This window comes from Manis javanica, chromosome 3 (assembly GCF_040802235.1).
Source record: "Manis javanica isolate MJ-LG chromosome 3, MJ_LKY, whole genome shotgun sequence".
Lineage (NCBI taxonomy): Eukaryota > Metazoa > Chordata > Mammalia > Pholidota > Manidae > Manis > Manis javanica.
In genome coordinates this window covers 2,122,461-2,143,115 of record NC_133158.1, presented here as the reverse complement: position 1 = coordinate 2,143,115, position 20,655 = coordinate 2,122,461, and the positions used below count along the sequence as shown (strand labels likewise).

Sequence of the window (20,655 nt, the reverse complement as noted above, 5' to 3'; positions counted from 1 at the left end):
GCTGGGCCGCTGGGCCTCCTGGCAGGCACGTGTCTGCACAGACACAGCAGGGGGGAGGCCACAGCCTGGCGCCCACCGCCTTGGCTTGTCACTCTCCCGGCCCCAGCCAGGGACAGGGGTCACCCGAAACTCCAGTGAAAGCTATGGAAGTATGTAAATAAAGCCCTCCTCGCCCCTTGCGGGCTCAAGCCTTCAGTAAAATCAATGCGGACACGTAACCCAGAACTGTGCAGCAGGGACCTGCAGCCTATGCCCTCCAGGAAGCAGGCAGCCACTCGAGCTGCAGCTGTGAGGCCCTGCACTCTACAGCCAGGACCCGGTCAGGGAGGTGTGCAGCCCGCCCAGGGCAGTGGGGGGCTCTCTTCTTAGGAGAGGGCCATTTGCTGCCGGGGCCCGGAGGGGCACCCACGAGTCTCTCTGTACTGCTCTCCCAGGCGTCCACTGGGCAGGGCCCTGCCGGCCAGCCCCCAGCACTGCCCTGGGAACATAACACTGGGCTACTATTTGCCAGTCTCTTGACACTTTATTGGTCGCATCTCCCACCATCCCCACAGCAGATCTGCCAGAGAGGCTGCCCAAGCTGCCCTTGGCCACTCTGACTGACAGAGCCAGACTGGGAACCTGAATATGCCTGGCTCCCGAGCTGAACAGGGGGTGCCCCTGCTCTCCACACCGGGAGGGATGTGCCTGGCCTTCCTTCCACCCCATCTCCTAGAAACGTATAGCACGGGGCACCACAGAGCCGTAGGAAATGCCACAAGCACCTGTGGTTCTGGAGGGGCCCCCCCAGCCGCCCCCAAGCAGCATTCCAGGAGGAAGCGTCAGGCAGGGCCTCTGGCAGGCTGGGGCCCTGGCCAGGCACCCACAGGGCAGCCACGCTGTGGCCTGGACCTCCAGATATGCAGGAACCGGGGCCTAAGGAGACAGGGACAAGGAGCCAGTTACTGCCTGCGCCCCAGGGGGCGGGTGGGGCGTGGGAGCAGCACACCCTTCATAGGCCAGAGCTGCGGGTGGCCTGAGTGGAGGGACCAGCATGGCGGGGGCTCGGGGGCAGGGGCCCTCACCTCCCACAGAGGTCCCTGCGCACAGCCACGAGATGGAGAGGCAGGTCGGGCCGGCTCTGAAGCCAGCTGTCGACGAGCTCTGGGTGTCTCGGGTCCACTTCTAAGAAGACGCTCCTACGAGGGAGAAATAGGTTGGCTCGCCAAGGCCACGCGGGACCTGCACCTCTGGTTTGCCTGGGCTGGGAGGGGCAGGGGCAGATGACCGCCAGGGCAGGCCCGGTGCACGCGGGGAGGGGGACAGCTGGGCCAGAGCCCGGAGGCCCGCCCTATCCATACCCAGAGTCCTTCAGCAGCCGTGACGCCAGGGCCAGGATGTGGGTAATGATGTCCATGCCCTCCTCCCCACCGTCCAGGGCTACCGGGTCTTCATAGCTGCAGGGGGAACAGCGGGAGGTGAAAGCCCTAGACAGGGGTGCCGAGAGTGCGGAAGAGCTGCGCGCAAGGTCTGAGGACCCAAGGGAGGAGGCCCCCCAGACGCTGGTGGCCGATCCCCTTGCCTCCCACAGCGCCCCTCCAGGGAGTACTGGGCATGACTGGAGCTGGCCCCAGTCCCTCCGGAGAGCTCAGAGGGGGGCGCCAACACCCTGCCCCCACTACTGCTGCCTCCTCCAGGGCTCCTGGGTCACCCCTGGGTCTCAGCCCTCCTGAGGGAAGGGTGGCTCTGTGCCAAGCCTGGAGTAGGGTCTCAGTCCCAGCTTCCTGTAGCCCCCCCCGACAACCCTGGGTGGGGCACTTCCCCTCCCCAGGCCTCGTCTTCTCTAAGGGACGCACCCATCAAGCACGTGTCTACTCCGTGTGGCCTCTGATGTTCCGGTCATCAGGGAGCCCTCCCCACAGCCCTGCAGGCCCACCGCTCCCCTCCGAGGTCGGCGCTCACCCCGCGGTCTGAGGCGGAGGGCAGAGCTGCACTGGGCATGTCCTTGCTCTGGGGTGAGCCTCTTAAAACACCTCTGCCCGCTCCAGCCCCCACCGTCCCTCCCGGTGGCCCCCAGGGCAGACCCGTCCCCGAGGCTTCTCAGGTCTGGCCCCCTGCTCCACCCTGCCTCCACACCTGAGGATCTCGGGGGCCAGCTCCTCCATGTCCCGGTGGAAGACGTAGGGAGGGTTGCTGACGACCAGGTCCATGGGGCCCCAGGGCAGAAGGTGCATCCAGCTCCCCTCTGTGGCCAAAGGGAACACGCAGCAGAGAATGGAAGGTAAGCAGTGGCAGGCCCATGCCACCATGTCCTTCTGGCAGTCCCTCCCCAAGCCACACTTGGACCTGTCAAGCCAGACTTGCAAATTAGTGCCCAGGGTCCCCAGCCACAGCCTAGCCAGGAGTATGCATGCTGACATGGCAGCTCTTCCCCTTTAATGTCCTTACCCTTTTCTGCCTGTCAAACCCTCAAGAAGCAAGGCCCAGCTCTAGCACCACCTTCAGAAAGCCCTCTCTGATTGCCTACAAAAGCGAGAGCCTCTGTCCTTGGCAGCCCCAAGGGCCCTGCCACACTCCGCCTCGTGGCCATCATGCACTGAGTGTGTGGAGGGCAGCCTGGCCTTGGGCAGTCGATTCCTGGTGGCTGCAGCTCTTGGTCACACCCTTGCCTGGTGCCATCCTGGGGCACCACACTCCACGGAGGGGACACATGAGGCTCAAGGGCCTTGCAGGTCTGTGATGGAGTCAGCACCCCAAGGCCACTCTGTAGGCACGGCCAAGCCATGCGGTACCTGGGCCAGGTCGGGGCAGGGGGCACTAAAGGCTCTCTCTTGAGCTTCTGGTTATTTCCTAGCAAGCAGGCCCAGTTAAGACTCATAAACTTGGAGAATTCAGAAGGTAAGAGACACCCTGTGGCTGGTCCCCTTGTGGGTCAAGTCAGCCCAGGAGATGACAGGGACAGACCAGTAAGGACTGGTCTGAGATACCCAATGTGTGCATGGTGGGGGTGAGTGTGAGGGCTATTAGAGTGGATGTTGGGGGTTGTATGTGTGAGTGGGTTTGCAAGTATGTGTGAGTGAATGTTGGGAAGCCCTCCCTCCACCTCTTCAGGTGCCTCATCCACCCAGCAGCACCTGTGCCCAGCACCCCTACCCCAAGGAAGGTGGGTGGGGAAAGTACCTAAGGTCACATCGAGGGGGATGATCTGAATCCTATCCTGCAACTGGAGCCTAGAGAGACGGGAAGGAGACAGTGAGCACAGAGACAGACCTCTGCCCTTGGCTGGAAAGACGGGGAGAATAAAACCCTCTTGGACAAGCAGCACCAGGTGCCCACCGTCCATTCGCAGCCCTGTGGGACCCACGCCAGGCCATGCCCACTGCTTCCCCTTCTTGGGAGTGGAAATCAGACAGCAGTGGGTTTGATTTCTGGAGAGGATTGAGATAAGGCCCCAAAACCCGATTCCCCCGCCCTGCCCCTCTGGCCCCCCGGGCCCCTTACCTTTGAGCGTTCTCGCAGGTCAGGCAGATGGCAGCTTCTCCTTTATCCACGGCAATCACGCGGCTCTGCCCAAGAACAAATGAAGGGCACGTGGGAGGCAGGGTGCAAGAGAGCTCAAGCCTAAGGCCAGCGCCCCTCCAGCCCTCTATCAGAAGAGGAGGGAAGCTTGCCCTCCCTGTGGCCGGGCTCTGGGAGTTATAGGCTGTGGCCATGACGGACCAGGGCCACCATCCTCCAACGTCTGGTCACTGGCCCTCAGGTGCTTCCCGCAGAGACAAGAGGAGCCACGACTGCCGGTCCCAGCCTACCTGGGGGTGGGGGTACGCAGGGGGCTCACCTCGGGGAGCTGGCTCAGCAGGCTGAGGGAGATGGCTCCTGACCCACAGCCCACCTCCAGGATGAGGGGGCCACCTTGGGCTCCCCGTGCACAGGGCCTCCGGGTAACCTCCTCCAGCACCCATCCCACCAGCTCCTACAAGGCAGAGGGGTCTGGGTCAGTGAGTGGCAGCCCAGCCCCTGGGGTGCCGGCACAAAGCCCAAGCATGAGTAGCCCCTGTGAGAATGCAGGGGGTTGGCTGAACCTCATGTCAGCTGGGGCCGGGGGCAGGTCACTCTATCTCCACACCAATTCCCCAGCCGTGAACTCGAGTATGGTGGATGACAACCCATCTCAGCAGGCAAGGGGTCAATAAACACAACCACACTCTGAAGCCCTGAGCCATGCCCACTACCTGCCCGTGCTCAGTAAGCCCGGCTAAGCCCCCTCGTGTGAGCCCTGATTTGCCACTCTCACCACAGTGGTGACATACTCAGTGGCTGCAGGAAGCTACTCAGAGCCTCAGACGCCCAAACCCCGACGCCAGCAGTCAGGCTACAGCGGGGCAGGGGTCCTGATCACTCAGACCCGTTCCCACATAAGCTCCTCGGAGCCGAGTCCCGAAACGCCTGACCCACGGGTTCCCCAACCCCAGGAGCAAGCTTCACCAGGCCCCAGGGCGGCAAGTCAGGAAGGGCTCAGCCAGTGGGCCCAAGCCCTCCTGCCCCAGGCCTCTTCTGCACCAAACAAGCTGCTGTCTGCGAGTGAGGGGTCTGGCTCCAGTCACAGAGGGCTCCCCTCGCTCCCCACTGGCCCTGCACCGGCCCTGCTGGGGCCGCTGGGCTGCTTCGCAGGAAGCCGGGCCTGCAGCACAGGGATGGGCACAGAGCGAGCCACTGGGAACCACAGCCAAGAGCCATGGTCTCAGAGGCAAGGCCACATGCTGGGCGGCTGGCAGGATGGCCTAGATTTGTCAGGGGTGGGAGCCTTTCTTGGTTCACAGGCCACAAAGACCTGTTCTGGCCGGACAACGACCCTGGACAAGACACACTGGCCAGCCTCCTCACAGAGGCACCCCCCGCCCATGTAAATGGCCACCCTAGGGGGCGGGGTGAGGCTGACAGACTCCCCACCACCACCAATGGCCCTGAGCCCCCCTTACATTCCAGACCACAGGAGGATCATCTTGGCTGTGGGACCACCCGCAGAGTAAGGGAAGACACCACCTCCATGAAGTCTGCTCTTTGTTCCTCACCCAGGGAAGAGCCACCCTCAGCCTGGAGCAGATGGCTCTCTGGGGAAGGCCGAAAGCCTAGCTGGTCAACAGGCCCAGGACACCTCCTCCAGGTAAGCAAGGGAAGAGCCCGAGAACACGGGGTGGGGCGGAGGTGCATGCAGGAAGGGGGCAAGAGCAGACAGCGGCTGGCTCTGCCGGAAGCCACCGCCCCCACAGGGCCCCGCAGCCCTCAGGAGGCTGGCCCAAGGCCTGGGCAGGTGCCGAGGGCACCGGGAACCAGCATCCTCTGCTAGGATGCCATCCCCGCACCCCACAGCCTCGGCTTTACCACCGTACACATTGCCAGGCCAGAGACTGCGCCACCTCCCTGCCCCCAGGGAAAACCTGACTCACAGGGCCACATGCTGCCTACAATTTCATGTTTCAGACTTCTGCACGCATCATCAGAAACCGCCCTTCAATGGATGGAGAGGACGCAGGCACCGTGATCCCTCCCCCACACCCACTCTTCCCACACCCTGCCACAGGCCACGTCCTCTCAAGTTCTTGGTAAAGTACCCCAGTGAAGAGAACACCGGGGCAAACCTGGCAGGTTCTCAGAAATGTCTGTACAGTGAGACCAGGACCTGGCCTCCCAACCGCAGCACGCCCGCCATCCCCTTGCAGCAGAGCTGCTCTCCTGGCCCAGATTCCACGCCCCCACACAGGAGCCACAAGTCCACACCCTACACTCAGAACCCTGGAACACAAGGCCAGTGCCAGGTCAGCTCGCAGGGGACTCAGAGGTCATCATGGCAGCTTCCTGCCTCTGCCCTGACCCGTGGCAGCCTCAGGAGATAGTGACCTCCTGGCCAGAGGTCGTGCAATTCAGGGAGACACAGGGTGGCCTCCTCAAAGCCTGCAGGTGGCAGGCCACATCCTGCTCCAGGTCCCTGCACTCCATCCCAGCTCATCCACCCCCAGATGGGGTAGCCACACCTGCAGCAAGGGGCCCTGGTCCACAGGTCAGGAAGTCCAAGTGCTGCCCCCTGGCTCCCCACCTTGGCAGCCCAGTGACTTCAGCAAGGTCTCAGATTCCCTACCGCCCTGCCCTGACGGGGGAGTGGTGAGGACCTGCCCCTCCTGCTGCATGATGGGAGTGAGTGGGGTCAGAGGGTTTCTGGGCTTGGGAAGAGGGGCTGGGAAAGTGAGGGGCAGGCGGATGAGGTATAACCTTTCCCGGGAATGTCTGTGTGCCTGAGTGCCTTAGAAACACCACTTCCCAGAACCTGCTGCCCCCAGCTTCCCCACCGGCTCCTACCCTGCCCCACCTGCCTGCTGTGCTCTCTGCCACCACGATTGGGGCAGAGCCCAAGGGCCTTAGAAAGTGTCTGTCCCAGGATTAAAGTGTCTCACCAAGGGACAACACGCTGGGACCAGACAATCCCAAGCCCTAGTAATCTGAGGGACACAAGCAACTACCTGACCAGTCAGTGGATCGAAGAGGAGCACCAATCACAGATCCCCTACCCTCTCAATACTTGGGCCCAGGGTAGGCAGTGATCTGTCTAAGGTCACACAGCTGTACCAGGCCACCAGGTGCTCAGCTGGGACCCTCTCCACTTTGCCCAAGCCTCCTAAGGAAGAGGAGAGTGTCTTTCTTCCAATGGCTTGGGACTAAAGACAGTCAAGGAGGCCAGCAGACCAGTAGGGAAGGACACTGCCCCTGAGGATAGCAGCCATGGGGCTCCAGCACCCCCTGGTGGAAGTCTAGGGCAAGACAGGTATCTGAGCCCCACCCTCACCCCGGCTCTGCCGTCCTGGGGCACACCTACCTCTGTTTCTGGACGAGGGATGAACACTGGGGGTGCCATCTTCAGACTGAGCCCATGAAAGTCCCACTCCCCAAGGACATACTGCACGGGCATCCTGCAGAAGGGGCGACAGGGGTATACTCAGTGCCAGAGCCTGGACCCACAGGGCCTGCATTGAGGGATACCCCTTGCAGTCAAAGTGTCAGCTAGGGTCACATCTCCTGTGCTCCAGGACTCCAAGCCAAGGCCTTCCCTCCCTCCTAAAGTTTGACTTCCTGACACCCCCCGACCCCCAGTCACTCCCTCATCCCAACAGCTCTCCAGTGCTTAGACACTTTCCTCCTTCCTGGCAATGATCTTGGGGCTGGGGGAAACTGGATCCTGGCCCCCACCCACAGCCCTCAGGTCTGGCCTCCAGGTGCTCACCTTTGCAGCCGGCGGCTACTCAGCTCCTGGATGCACTGTAGCTGCCAAGCAGTCAGGGGCTGGGTCCAAAGTACTGGCCTCAGGCTCTGGAACTGCCCCACAGAGAACATGAGTGGCTGGCTCGCCTGACTCAGGGGCCCTGACCCAGGTTTCTCATGCAGACAATGTCTGTGGGCCCCATGCTGGCTGGTGAGGTCACTCCTGAATCCCCAGGGCCTGGCACACTGTGCAGTGGTTTGCTGGACGAATGATGTAGGTTGCCATCCATAGATTATTCTGTTTCTATGGGAATTGACTGTCTTCCTTGGAATCTGTGGTGCACGCCGCAGCTCACTAAGTCTAAACCGAGATCTGTTCCTTGTCCTCTCTACCCCCTCATTGCCTGGTGCCAGGGAGACTTGCCCAAGCGACCTGGAGGCAATTACATTCCTGGAGTAAAGCATGTTAATTACTGTGTCTGGAAACTTGTTAACCCACCAAAGAATGTGATGCCTGATCAATAAATATGAGAGGTGCCTTTCCAGCACCACTCTTGAGCGGGCATGCCTCGAGTCCCCTGGCTGGTCTACTAGGGTCCTCGATATCTCATCACGTCGCCTCCTTCATCTGCGGGTCGGAGACGGAGAGGAGGCCGACAAATTAACAGGCGCTACCTGAGACACCCCTTCAGCAAGAGCCCGCTCCTCTCAGCCCAGCACTCCCCAAGGGACTGGGACGCCTGGGGTCTCTTCCTCAGGCTCCTCCCTCCGCCCACCCTCTTGACAACGCTGCACTTAACTGTTTTGGCTCCAAGGACATGAGCCACGATGTACTCACTGGATTCCCGGGCTTCAGGGATGCCCCTCTTCTCAAAGACGGCAGTCCAGTGACTGACCTGCTCCCTGGCACTCGACAACCCAGCCAGAGGCAGACGGGGTTGCCATGAGCTGAAGGCCCGGCCCCAGGAGCCTCCCCTCCTCCCCATGCCAGACAGAAATGTCCACAGCATTCGGCCCCCAAGCTCCATGTCTCAGAGAAAGGCTCCCGCGAGCACTCCCAGCTCCCCAAGTTTTCCCTGTGATGTTGGCCATGGAAGGGGACCACTGGCCCCAGGTGAAGAGGGAGAGATCACAGTCTCTGGCTCAAGGTGGCTCTGCTCCTCAGATGTGACTGCCAGCCTGGAAGAGGGAAGAACCAGGAGAGGAGCTGGGCCTTGGGTGACCCACTGCGGCCCTAGGAACTCTAGAGCGGGGCGACGTGATCCGCCCGAGCCTTGTCTCAGATGTGCCGAGAGGCCATTCTCTTGCTCTGCCACGTCCCTGACTCCATTTTAGGCCCCCTATTTGGTTCTTCTTGCCTTGGCCAGGTATGTTTCCTTCATGCTTCTGGCCACAGCGGCTGAACCCGTAACTCAGTCCCTGCCTGGCGGCTCAGGGCTGAGGCTTGGCAGTGGGGCAGATCTGTCTGACCCAGTGTGTGTAAGCTCGGAAGTCATTATTTATGAGTTTCAGTTTCCTCGTCCATAAAATAGGTAAAGTAACACAACTCCATGGCAAGCAGTGCATTAGCCAGCGAACAGCAAGGGCCAGGGAGCCAGCTCACCCGACAGGAGCCTCGGCGTTCTGTGCTCCTCATTAGTACTACGGGGAGAGGGGACTGCCTTGGCTGGGGGCTTTGCTTCCGACATTCTGCATGTATTGCCATTGACTCTATGCTCAAACTACCCCCTCCCAACTTAACTTACAATCCTAAACGTCAGCACGAATTGCCAGCTAAACACTGGCAATTTTTGTTAATTTTGTATTTATTACAAATGAATTTAATTGAAGGTTTAAAATCAGCCGTCCCCTTTACTTTCACACCGACCAAGGTCCACGCTAGCGGTTAAGAGGCCTCATCTTCAGAGACAGGCAGGGAGGCACAGGAGCTCCGAGGAGAGCGGCCTGCCCAACCCCGGCGAGGAACTGTCCCGGGCACGAAGCCAGGTCCTGCGGGCTCCAGAGGCGGCTCCGTCCACCCGAGCGCTGCCCCAAGGGAGACCCCTCAGCTCCGCAGGCACCGCTGACGCCCCGCGCAAGGTCGCCTCTCCTCAAGCCTGTTTCCCCACCAGCACAACGGGGGCTGGGAGGCCGCGGGGATGCTGCAGCCAGGCACCCCGTCCCGACCCTCGCCCGCAGCCCCCGCGCATACCTGCCTGAGCGGCGACCCCAGCCCGCAGGCCGGGAGAAACTGGCGCCAACTCGGCGCCCGGATGTGCGTGCGCTGCGTGAGCTCCCGCCGACGCTCTGCTTCCGGGGTCGGCACATCTGAGACAGGGCTCGGGCGCATCACGTCGCCCCACTCCAGAGTTCCTAGGGCCGCACGAGAGTCCCGCGGGCTGCAGGGGAGGCTGGAGGTGCCACGCGTGCTACGCCTGCGGGCCACGCGCAGAAGGGCGCGGGGCTGCTCCCCGCTGGCCGGCACCGCCGCAGCCCGCGGTGACTGCTCCGAGCTGACGTTCGAATTCCCGGCCGGGGCCGAGTGTAGTCAGCCCGAGGGGGGCGTGTCACCGATGCGCAGCTGGCGCAAAACTTGGGGCGCAAGGCCCAAGGGCGTGGCCTGTGGGCCGGGGTTGCTGCGCGGACCCCAGCGCCGGGCCGACGGACCCCGAGGCCGCTCTTGACCCGCTTGTTCCCGTTTTAGGGTTTGGGGCGGCGAGCTAAAACCGGACGCGAGAAAACTCGTTTCGAATCCTGTCGCTGTCTCCAGCTCGTAGCTAGCTGGCGAGGTGTCCAGGGGTTCGGCCTCTGTGGGCCTGAGTTGCCCCTTCTATAAACTCATGGCAGTGTCTCTCCAAGGGTTTCCCTCCAGCAGAACCTGTTAACTGAGCTACCATTAAACGCGTCGTTTGCGGGCTCCGTTTCAGACCCAGGAGCCGTGGGGAAATGCATTTGGAACAAGCTGCCCCCGAGGATCCGCAGAGGGCCCTTCGAAGACCTGCGGAGAGAGAATGTCCGAGGGCCGGGCCCGGAGGTGGTCGGCACAGACGGAGGCTCGCCAGGTCGGGGTTCCCAACACCACCACCCGCCCCGACGTCTGTGGACCGGAGCGCCGCCGCCAGCCGGGTGGGCGTCGTTCACCAGGGGCCCTCAGTAGGGGCCCTCGGAGCAGGAGCCAAGGCCAGGCCAGGGGCGCACGTTGCTTTTGGTCACAAACCAGGAGAGGGTGGAGCCGGGGTTCAGCGCAGGCCCACGGACTCCCGGCCCAGTTCTCCCCGAGCCCCCGCGTCCGCCCGCGCTTGGGGGGCACGAGTCCCACTCGGCCAGGTGTCGCCCGGACGGCCCGAGGGCTGAGCTGTGCCCGGGAAGGGCCTGGCCATCCATCGCTCAGCCCGTAGGGCCCTGCGGGGAGCGGCGGTGTCCAGCATCCACGACTGGATTCGGTTCCCACGTGAGCGACAGGAGTGCGGGCCAATGCCGGGCGGGCTCTGGGCCTGCCAGCCAATCGCGGGCCGGGGATGCGGAGCGGCCGGGAGAAGAGGCGCAGGGCTCTGGGACTCAAGCTGCCCGCTGCGCTCCACCCCCGGCCGGTCCGGGCCAGGCTGGCAGAGCCGGCGCCCGGGGCTACGGGGCGCGCGGCTCGGGGCCCGCAGGGAGGGCGGACTCGCTGCGGACGCCAGCCCCACCCCTCCTGGCCTCTCCAGCTGAGCTCGGCGCCCCAGGGAGGATTAAGTAAGTGCTGAGGTCGCCGCTTCTGTGCAGGAATGCAGGGATCCCAGAGTCGCAGGGGCGGGGATGGGGGTTGGAGCCGGGGGACTGAGACCCCTATGCCCACCCCTTTCACCTGTGTTCCTTCTCTTGCCCTCTGGACCCTGAGGCAGCCCTGGACAGTGATTTCTTTTGGAATTGGGAGTCAACAGAACCCCAGAGCAAGAATTTAGGGTCGGGCCCCAAGGTCATGCCTCGGGTCACCAGCTGAGCCTAGAACAAACCTGGAGCTCCTAATGTGCCCATCAGAGCTGCAGGGAGAGAGCAGAGAGGGATGGGCTCTCCCATCCCCTGTCCCTCTGCCAGCCGTGTCTGTTCCTGAGGGACCATCAGGGGCCTATACACACCTTATCCTCATACACACCCCTGCCCCTGCACAGGGAGGCACCCCACATGTGCTCCAGAGCTAGCACAGTGAGTGCAGCCTGAGCTGTGTCCCCCTCCTCTCCTAGGGCTGCCCTTCTCTAGCGCGGAGGGACCCCCCTGGCCTGGGAAGACCCAGGCCACACCACAGTCTCGGCACATCTCCCACCCTCTGCGCCCAAGGGAGGGGGGAGGGGAGGAGAAGCACCTCAGGCTGGGAGTACTGTTCCTGCCTGCCTGTCTCCTCCTCCCCGGCAGCCCTAGCTCCTGTGGGAGGGCCGGTAGGGTGGAGGGAGCAGACGTGGCAAGGACCCTAACAGCCTGCAGAGAAGCCCTGCCATAGAAGCTGACTTTAGCCTATCTCCCATCCCCACCCCCACTCTGAGCACAGCCTGGACCACACAGTGGGCTGCTCCCAGGGCTTCTGTGGTCCCCCTTTCCCAACCGCGCTGGCCGGGGGAAAGATCTGACATTTACTGGGGACTTACTGTGGACTGCTGTGCTGAGCTAAGTCTTTCCCAGGGACAGGTTTGTGCTGACACTCCAGTGACCCAATGACCCTGTGAGGGAGGTGCTCTTAAGGTCCCTCTTAGACCCAGGAGAACTGAGGCAGAGAAGTGGACTGCCTCCTAGGGCCATCCAGGTAAGCAGCTGGAGCTGGAATTCAAAGACAGGCCCATCTGACTCTTGGGCAAGTGTTTGCCTCCAGGAAAGGAAAAAGCTGCAACATTTTCTCCAAGCAAAAGGTGAGGGGTGTGGGGCAGGGAGTAAGGAGGTGGGGTGCATGGGGTGTTCCACAGGGAGAGACTTTTCCTGTCTAGGATCACCATGACCATCTTACCCACAGAGGGGAAGGGGTTCGCTCTCAGGTCCCTCCATTCGCCTGGGCTGGGCTGTTGCTCCCTGAACTTACCCTTGCCATCAAACTTTTATTTCCCCAGTGCCTTCAGACCTCAGCGGGACTTCATCTCACCACTGAATCCCATCCTCAGCCTCATGTTTGTTATTCTTTCCTTTCTAGCACCCAGGGAGGCAGGGAGCAGCCTTTATTCAAGGAGGTGGCCACCTGCACAGGTGGCAGGGGCCGCAGGTTGGGACACTCCTATGTCAGAAGTGAGTGGGCAGGTTGGCTGACCACGGGCAGTCTCTCAGCATCAGCATGAACCCCAGGATCCTGTCTGCTAGGGACTGGTTCAGCAGCCGCCCACCCACCTCTGAGCCTGACCTGGAGCCTGCCACAGGTGGGCCAGCCTCTGAGACCACCACCCTCAGCCCAGAAGCCACCAGCTTCAATGACACTGGAATCCCTGACGCAGCTGGTGGAGTAGCCGGCGTGGGCACGGTGCTACTGTCTTTGGGGGTCATCACAGTGATCAGCCTGGCTGTGGCCATGGTGAGAGCTGGGTCTCCCCAGATGGCCCTTGACTGGGGTGGGGGGTTCAGTGTTTAGGTTTTAGAGAATCTAATCAGAGGACAGTTATCTGTTAGCAATAGTACAATCCTTGCCATGCCCTGGGGCCCAGAGATCAGAGAGGCTGCCTCTGATTGGAAGACCCAGAGAGGGTTCTGGGGAATACATGGTGTTTTGACCTGGGTCATGAGTCTCGTAGGAATTGGGGAGGAAGGGGTTCCAGGTGGAGGGTCCTGAGGAGGGAAGTTTGGAGGCACGCAGGGGGTTCTGTGAGCAGCGAGCAGGACAGTGCAGCAGTGTGTGGGGTGCAGGAGGGTACAGACCAGAGGGTGACCGTGATAGACCGTGGGCTGGGGGGCTGGGGTGGGTGTTGGGCCTGGCAGGCTGCTAGCAGTGTTCATTCATTCACTCAGCACTTATTTACTGGGTACCTGCCTTGGCCCAAGCCTTTGAGACCTCAGGACTAGGGAGACAAGGCCCCACCTGTGGTTTTTATGAGGAATGGGAGGCTGACAAACCAGGGGTGCCAAGGGAAGCCCATAGGGGCTGGGGAGGGGAATTGGGCAGGGGAACTTTCTTGGCTGGGTGGTTGGGGACAACAGAGAAGGGAGCATTAGAGCTGACACCTCAAGGTGGAAGCTTGGCCTCAGCATCATAAGAAGGGGCAGAGTTGGGCAGAGATCAGAAGTGACCTGGGGCTGCAGGGTCCCCCGACAGTGGGTATGGTGCTTCCTCATGCACACTCGGAATGTCATAGAGAGACTGCTGGGGATTGTGCAGGCTGGCACCAGGAAGGCTGGCACCGAGGTCCCCCACTGGGCCTGGCAATGGGGCCTTCTGCCCACTGCCCCTCTCAGGCTCTGATGGCTGGCCTTAGGTTAGAAGATTGCTGCTCTGACAGTAGGGCTGTGGATGGCCCATCCATGGCCTGGCCAGAAAGCCTTAAACGAAGGCTGCCATATGGGCCCCACAGGCTCCAGATCACTGCCAAGGGACAACTGTGAGCCAGCAGCAGGGCCAGGATGCAGCACACAGAGCAGGGCGGGGGCGAGGCTGAGGCGGAGTGCCAGCACTTCCCCTTGGTGCCTCTGTGGCAGCTCAGCAGGCTGAGGTTCCAGAACCTCAGGAGCAAAGTGGGACTGAGAACCTGGTGACTCCTGCCTTCTTGCCAAAAGCGGAGAGGTAGGGAGGCTGGGGGCCGAGGCAGTGGAGGGCGGGAAACGGCCCCTGGGCCCGGAGTCGCTCCCTGAGTGTGGTGTCTGCTTCTCCCAGGCCGGCCCTGCAGTCCCTGCCTGGGTGCCCGCCCTCCTCCCTCAGGCCACATACGCCTTTATCTTCAAATCGGCCGGGGGGCCTTCCTGGGTTCCTCTAGCGTCAGCGTTCAGGCGTTTGGTCTGGGCTGATGTCTGAGGGCTCAGGCCCTCCACCCTAGCCTCTGCCGCTGAGGGCCATCAGCCTCCATTTTGCCCACACGTTGCTTTGGGCCCGGGGGCACTTGAGAGGAGGAGGTGTGCTGAGTGTCCCCTCCCCTTCAGCCCTGAGGAGTCCAAGGCAGGTGCTGGGTGGCCGGAGCCCCAGTCAGCATTGGCAGAGATGGGGCCCACCAGCCCCAGGCGAGGCTGACCGTGTAGTCTTCCCAGGGGGCTCCCAAGGGCAGGCCTGCTCCCCACTCAGCCCAGGTACTGTCAGCATCTAACACGTCAAAGGGAGGCACAAATGCTTAATGTATGTGTCCCTGGGACAGGGTCCCTGTTCATCAGCCTCAGCCTGCCCCCACCCTGAGGGTCTGCGGGGGCCCAGGGCCTCCTCTCTGGGGCGTTCCATGCTGCTCTTTCTTTCGCAGGTTTTGTACATCAGGAAAAAGAAGAGGTAATTCCCCAGCTTCAGCCTGAACTCCAGCTGGGGCTGGTACTGGGCTGGGCTCCAGTGATGGATGGGAAAGGAGAGCCCCCGCCAGCAGGGCCCTCCCTCCGGCAGGGAGTCAGGGCTTCTTCTGCCTGCCCACACTGGGGTGGACCTCCTTCCCCTGGGAGGGCTGAGCACCCTGCCCTGGTGCCCTGCTGCCAACCTCCCTCCCCCATCCCAGCCCCCAGCACTGTGCAGTGTGCCCAGGGACCCTGTGGGCGGCAGCTCCATCTGGTCACGGGAGCCTCACCCACGTGAGGGGTGGCACTGGTACCATAGGTGCAAAATGGCTTTCGCATAATCCCAGGGGGGATCTTAGGCCAAGCCACAGTTGTATGCTGGGCCTCAGCCAGTCAGCCGGCAGGCCTGGAGGGCTTGTGGGAGGGGAGGGCCTGCCATGCCCCCAGCAGCCTCTGCCCCCACCCCAGGCTGGAGAAGCTGCGCCACCAGCTCATGCCCATGTACAACTTCGACCCCACGGAGGCCCAAGAGGAGCTGGAGCAGGAGCTGCTGGAGCATGGACGGGCCACGGCCTCCCTGCGGGCTGTGCAGGGCAAGGTGGGCACAGCCAGGCTCCCCCACCCAGCCTGCACCTGCTCGCGCCTCTTCCGCCCACCCTCCCTCCTGTCTCCTGCAGCTTCCTGGCACCGTGTGGTCAGGTGGCAGCTGTCGGGTAGACGGTTCGTCGGGTTCATTTGAGAAACCGGTAGAAGTCCGTGGCCACCTGCAGATTGCACACGGCCAGGCCAGGGTAGCCTGGGTCCAGCCTGGCCAGGCCCTGAGAGCCTGGTGACCTCGGGGTCACTGGTGGCATCTCTGAGCCTCAGTTTTCTCCCCTGACATGAGAATCATAATTCCTGCCCACGTGCCCCCACCACTGGCTGGGGAAGGAGAGGGCTGATGAGAGGCCCGGTCAGAGGCTGAGACCTGGCTTCCTCTGCTCCCTGCCTGGGTTGGGGTTGGGGTTGGACCCTGGGCAGTGGTACCTCCAAGTAGGCTGCTGGGTGCTTCGTAACTGACAGACCCCAGGCAGGTGGAGACTCCAGCCAAAACACCTCCTGGGCCCAAAGGGTTGAGTACCCATGTGGTCATCCTGCCAGAGCCCCAGCTGCCTGGCAACTGGCTGCCAGTCCCCGAAATCCCCCAGGGCCAGAGCGCCATGAGGAGGCTGGTCTCCCCTGACCCATGAAGTACCTTTGCATCCCTCCTTGCCTTGCCCCACAAGTTGCTGGGGGGTCTGGCCCTACCAGGGGCAGAATAGAGTCCAGGCCAGGAGTCCAGAGGCCCCCCTGGTCTTGCCACCAGTACTGCATCCCCTGGACCAGGACATGCTCCCCCCTGGGATATTCAGGAGATGGTCTGAGAACGCCCACCCGGCCCTTGAGACTGCTAGCCACGTGACAGCAGTTTCCTGTGCACTCCCGGGCCAGCCCCTGTGCTGGGGCTGGGGGTGCAGAGTGAGCCCCCCTTTGCTGGGAGAGGGCAGTGCATGAGTAATGTCTGCCCCCTGGGCCCACAAGGTAAATGCCTCGGGGACTACAGTTGAGGGAGGACTCGTCTGAGCCAGGTGGTCTAGGCAAGCTCCTGGGAAGGGCAGTCCAGGCAGACCCAGCTGGTGCCGAGCGAGCAGGCACCCGGAGACAAGTGTGGAGGTGGCAGAGGGCATGGCCTCGGTCAAGGTGCCTGACCCCCCTGACTCTCTGCAGACCTCTCTCCCTTCTCTGGGCCCGCTGCAGAGGCCCAGCCGGCTGGTGTTCACTGACATAGCCAATGTGATCCACGCGTGAGCGGCCCAGGGACAGGCCTGGACCTCTGATGAAGACACCTGCCTCGTGCCCACAGAGCTGCCCGTGCCAGACCCACTCTCAGACCTGCCTGCCAAGGCTCCTGCTACTCTAAGGACCCACCTGCTAACTCTTCCAGGCTCTAAGGGAGGCGCCTGGCCAGGCTGGGCATCCAGCCACTGACATCCCCTGATCTGAGGGCCCTGGTACAGGGGGCACCCCTGAGGTCAGCAGAGTTGAGAGCCACCACCAGCTTCCTTGTGTCCTGCCCACACCCCGCACATCAGGGTATGCTCCTCTAATGTGGAGGAAATGGGGGGACATGGGATGGGAGGGGAATAGAGGGAGTCCTCCTCTGTCAGGGACAGACCTATCTGGAATCTGGAACCTCCTCGGGTGGGGGGAGGCAACCACCAGCTCTTAGGGACGGTGTGGCGGCACCCGGGGGTGGCGCTCAAGCCTCCCAGTGGGCCAGGATGTCACAGGAGGGCTGCTCAGGCCCAAAGGCCCTCCAGAGCGCAGAGGGTCCAGAAGGCCTCCCAGCCGCCCCCCCACCGCCCGGCAGCCAGCTGCTGGCTGGGCCACACTCAGACAGGGTGAGGGAGGGAGAAAGGTACGGGTGTGGAGGGAGGCAGTGCCCAGGCCGCGGAGAGGCTCACGCGTGCGCAGGAGCGGGCCCACGTGCAGACGCGTGCGGGGCCGGGGCCAGGACGGAGACCTCTGCCGTGTCCCCCGCTTCCAGTCGGCCCACCCTGTGGTGTGCGGAGGAGCATGGGGTGGGCACCTTTGCTTAAACGGCCATAGATTGGAGGGGAGGGTTCTGCTGCCCCCACATCCCTTGTTGGGGCTCTGAGAGCCGGGAAACCCGCTCCCTTTGGTGTGTATCGGGGACCTGGGGGTTGGGAGAAGCTTCTGGCCTGAGGGCTGTGTGGTCACAGCTGCAGGTGAGGCGGACAAGTGCTGACTGGCTGAACTGGTGGGGAAGCTCCCTGGGAAACAGGCCCCTCCGGAGTTCTCTACCAGTCTGGGCCGCCTGGGCAGGGCAGAGCTGGGCGTGCATGTGCTCGTGAGCGAGCATGGAGGTGTACCCCTTGTCCGCCTCGCCACCACTGTGCACCGCTGGCTGGAAGGAGCAGGGGGACAGCAGTACAAATCTTGTGTTGGGCAAACACCACATGTCAGGCTGTGAGGGCCTAGGAGGCCCATGGGGGGAAGGTTCTGGATTTATTCCCTCCTCCAGATGCCGTAAATACCTTAGCACTTGAACCTGCTGGAGGCTGGGTAATGCAGGGTGCACAGAAGCTGTAATTAACTCACAGCGTTTACATGTGAGCATTAAACATGTAATTAAGATGTTTACACGAAAAGACTGTGACAGTCGGGGTGTGAAACCCCAGGAGGGGAGGAATGGGTGAGGACTTTGGGGGCCTGGGGTGGTCCCGGGGATCCTGGGATAGTCTTGGGGAACCCCAGCTGGTTCTCCTTGATGCCCAACGGAATGCCTCCGGCCTTGAGTTCGGTAGGCTCTGAGGCCTCCTGTCTCCACTGTGGGGTGGGGCCACAATGCCTGCCGTCCCTGTGGGTGGAGAGACCGAGTAGACAGGACCCAGTGGGGCCAGAGGACAGAGGGGGCTTGAGCCCCAAGGGCCACGGAAGGCATGTCACCTCAGGACCTCACGAGCTAGGTCAGAACCCTGAAAGGGAGCAAGATGATATCTTTCCTGGAACACAAGGTGCAGATGGGGAGTAGGGGTGGGAGCCACAAGGGTTCTGTGTGGGACACCTCCCCACGGGGTTCAAGACAGTGAGGGGAGAGTGGCACTAGGGGGACCACTGTCTTGATTTCTCGGGACTGCCCAGTTTTAGCACTGACAACCCCATAAGGCAGGCGCTCAAGGACAGCCAGACCCGGCCCTGGGAGCTAAGCCTTCAGGCTGGTATAAATGGAAATGGACGAAGGGCTGAGCCCCCTACTCCGGGGTGAAGGGCTGGGCTGGAGGTGAGGGTATGGGACAGGGCCTTGGGGAGGGACAAGAGCCCCAAACACACGACAAACCACCTATGCCTGTCTGTCCCTGACGACCCTGGTCCTGGGGGGGAGTCTTCCTGAGGGCCATGGGTGAGAGGAGAAGGGGTGCGTGGACTGTGACCCTATCCTGCCAAATAGCCCCTCAGCCTGAGAATGTGGGGGTGGCAGGACCCTAAGGAAACAGCCCGCAGAGTAAGGCTGGCACCCAGGGACCAGGGCTGGAAGGGGCCCCAGGAGGACCTTTCCTCCCTGTTGCCTGCCACGTGCCCCACTCCCTGAGTGAGCTTAGCTAGGCGGTGGGCACAGGGCAGCCTTGCATGGGTAGTGGGGCCGCTGCCCATCCCTGTTCCCTCCTCCTGCCATGACCTGGTCCCCTGCTCCCCCTCCCAGCCCTGCATGGACAGTAGACTTCCCGGAAGTTCCTGGGTCTTCGCAAGCTCAAGGTCAATAAACACGGTGAAAGGCTCCAGCTGGCGTGTCCTCCTTGAGGCTGTGGGCCCGGGGTGGGGGGTGGGGCGGGCCAGGGCTCCTCTACTGCCCTCAGCCTGGCAAGCAAAGTGAGACAGAGTCACCTGCTGACTCACTCCTGACGTTCCTGGAACCAACCATCAAAGGGGCCCCTCAGGAAGTGCCCCCTGCCAGAAACCCACACGGGGATGAGGCAAACCCCTCCTGGGGACGACGACCAGGGCTTAGGGCAGAGGCTGCCGTTTGCCATGCGTGGGTGGTATCGGGGGACAGGCACGGGGGCCCTCGGAGGGGCCACCTTGTTGAGCAACGGACAGGTCACCTTCAGCCCCTGCTGCCTGGAAGCCCAGGGACAGCTTCAGAATGCAGAGGGGAGGTTTGCGGGAGTGAGCCCAGAACCCCCTCCGGTGGGGCAGCATCGCCTGGCCAGGAACTCTCCAGAAGTGTCTCGGCGCCTCACCACGGGCCCTGCAGATGGGAGGAGGTGCTGTCAGGAAGGAGGGGAGAGTGTGTGGGGGTGTCATGTGCGTGCACGCACACCCTGTGTCTGTGTCTTTATAACTACACCTAATGCAAAGGAAGGCGCAGAAGGCCCGGGGCAGGAGGCTGGACACCCTACCTGTCCAGCTGCACCCCACAGCAGGCCTCAGCATGGAGGGCCTTCCAGCATATCTGGGGGACTCCAGGGGCCACTGGTCTGGCACCCCCACCCCGCCTGCCCCCAACCACCAGGAAACACACCACCCGCAGAGCTGGAGGAAGGTGGCAAGAAAACGGCAGGAAGAGTAGGGCGGGCTCCCCAGCGCAGAGGAGACCCCGGGTCAGGCTTCCGCTTGAAAGGCGACTCTCTGGGTACCTGGTTGGATCCATGAATGGGCCCGGCCTGGGATTCCTGTCTGGGCCGGGGGCAGAGAGGGGGCAGGCCTTGGGCTACCTCAAGGGCCAGAATCTGGTCCTAGTGACGGCCGCCCAAGCCTGGCACATCCTGGCACAATCTCACTTTATCCCTGTGCCCTTCCTAAGGGCGTACTGTCACCCCTCTTACAGAGGAAGAGACCGAGGTCATCAGACCCAGAGCCAGAGCAGACCCTCAACTCCAGCCCAGGAAGGTGTCTCAGATGCGCCCTAGAACAGGAGGCTCTCGGCCTGCCCAGCACGCAGGCCCGTAGGTCCCCGTGCGGCGACGGGCTCAAGTGCCGGCCTCTGCTGCCACCTGCTGGCAGCCTGGGCCCTTCCGGGCCACATGTCCTCCGGCCCCCTCGGGGCTGCCTCCCCTCGCTCAGCCTCCCCCTGGGGCGTGGAGGGTCACCCTCGCTGTGGGCCCGGACATGAGGGCTCAACCGGCAGAGCCAGTAGTGGGTGAGGTGAGTGGGGCCTCAGGGTTCAAGTGAGGGTGCCGCACCTCCTGAGAGGGAATCCTCCCTTGGCCTGGTCCCAGCCCAGACCTGCCGTCCAGGCCCTGGTCAGCACAGGCGGGCAGTGAGTCCCCACCTCGTGGCCACTCCACACCGGTGGGCCACAGGCCCCAGGCGCTCCCCCAGTGAGAGCGTGGGCCCCTGCCCATATGGGAGCTTGCCCGGATGCGCGTCACCCAGGGGAGGCTGAAAGCACAGATTACAGAGACTTGAGGGCTCAGCTGTGGGTCAGCAAGGTGACCCTCAGAAGCCCCGGACGGGGGAGGAGGGCAGGGTTCCTGCTGTAAGCCCCAGAATCTGTGT

At 62.6% G+C, this 20,655-nt stretch overlaps 2 protein-coding genes across 7 annotated transcripts; one reads left to right on the top strand and one right to left on the bottom strand.

The window, feature by feature from the left end:
* Positions 1–503: 503 nt before the first annotated feature.
* HEMK1 (HemK methyltransferase 1, mitochondrial release factors N(5)-glutamine) lies at positions 504–10,109 on the bottom strand. Of its 5 annotated transcripts, XM_017669690.3 has the most exons (11): positions 9,422–9,559; positions 8,031–8,409; positions 7,253–7,344; positions 6,848–6,941; positions 3,818–3,952; positions 3,481–3,545; positions 3,160–3,209; positions 2,116–2,224; positions 1,341–1,436; positions 1,065–1,178; positions 504–915 (listed from the first exon to the last, which is right to left on the bottom strand). In XM_017669690.3, the coding sequence occupies exons 2-11, from the start codon at positions 8,256–8,258 to the stop codon at positions 822–824; spliced, it is 1,077 nt and encodes a 358-aa protein (XP_017525179.1). In that variant the 5' UTR covers positions 8,259–8,409; positions 9,422–9,559; the 3' UTR covers positions 504–821. The 5 variants fall into 5 exon arrangements, with proteins under 5 accessions (XP_017525179.1, XP_017525181.3, XP_073086728.1 ...); XM_017669692.3 differs by lacking the exon at positions 8,031–8,409 and having other exon boundaries at positions 9,422–10,109; XM_073230627.1 differs by lacking the exon at positions 8,031–8,409 and having other exon boundaries at positions 7,253–7,491; positions 9,422–10,108.
* Positions 10,110–10,802: 693 nt separating this feature from the next.
* Positions 10,803–17,259, top strand: C3H3orf18 (chromosome 3 C3orf18 homolog). Of its 2 annotated transcripts, XM_036994304.2 has the most exons (6): positions 10,803–10,941; positions 11,863–12,086; positions 12,362–12,733; positions 14,595–14,620; positions 15,085–15,214; positions 16,363–17,259. In XM_036994304.2, the coding sequence occupies exons 3-6, from the start codon at positions 12,500–12,502 to the stop codon at positions 16,441–16,443; spliced, it is 471 nt and encodes a 156-aa protein (XP_036850199.1). In that variant the 5' UTR covers positions 10,803–10,941; positions 11,863–12,086; positions 12,362–12,499; the 3' UTR covers positions 16,444–17,259. The 2 variants fall into 2 exon arrangements, with proteins under 2 accessions (XP_036850199.1, XP_073086731.1); XM_073230630.1 differs by lacking the exons at positions 10,803–10,941; positions 11,863–12,086 and having other exon boundaries at positions 12,120–12,733.
* Positions 17,260–20,655: the final 3,396 nt, after the last annotated feature.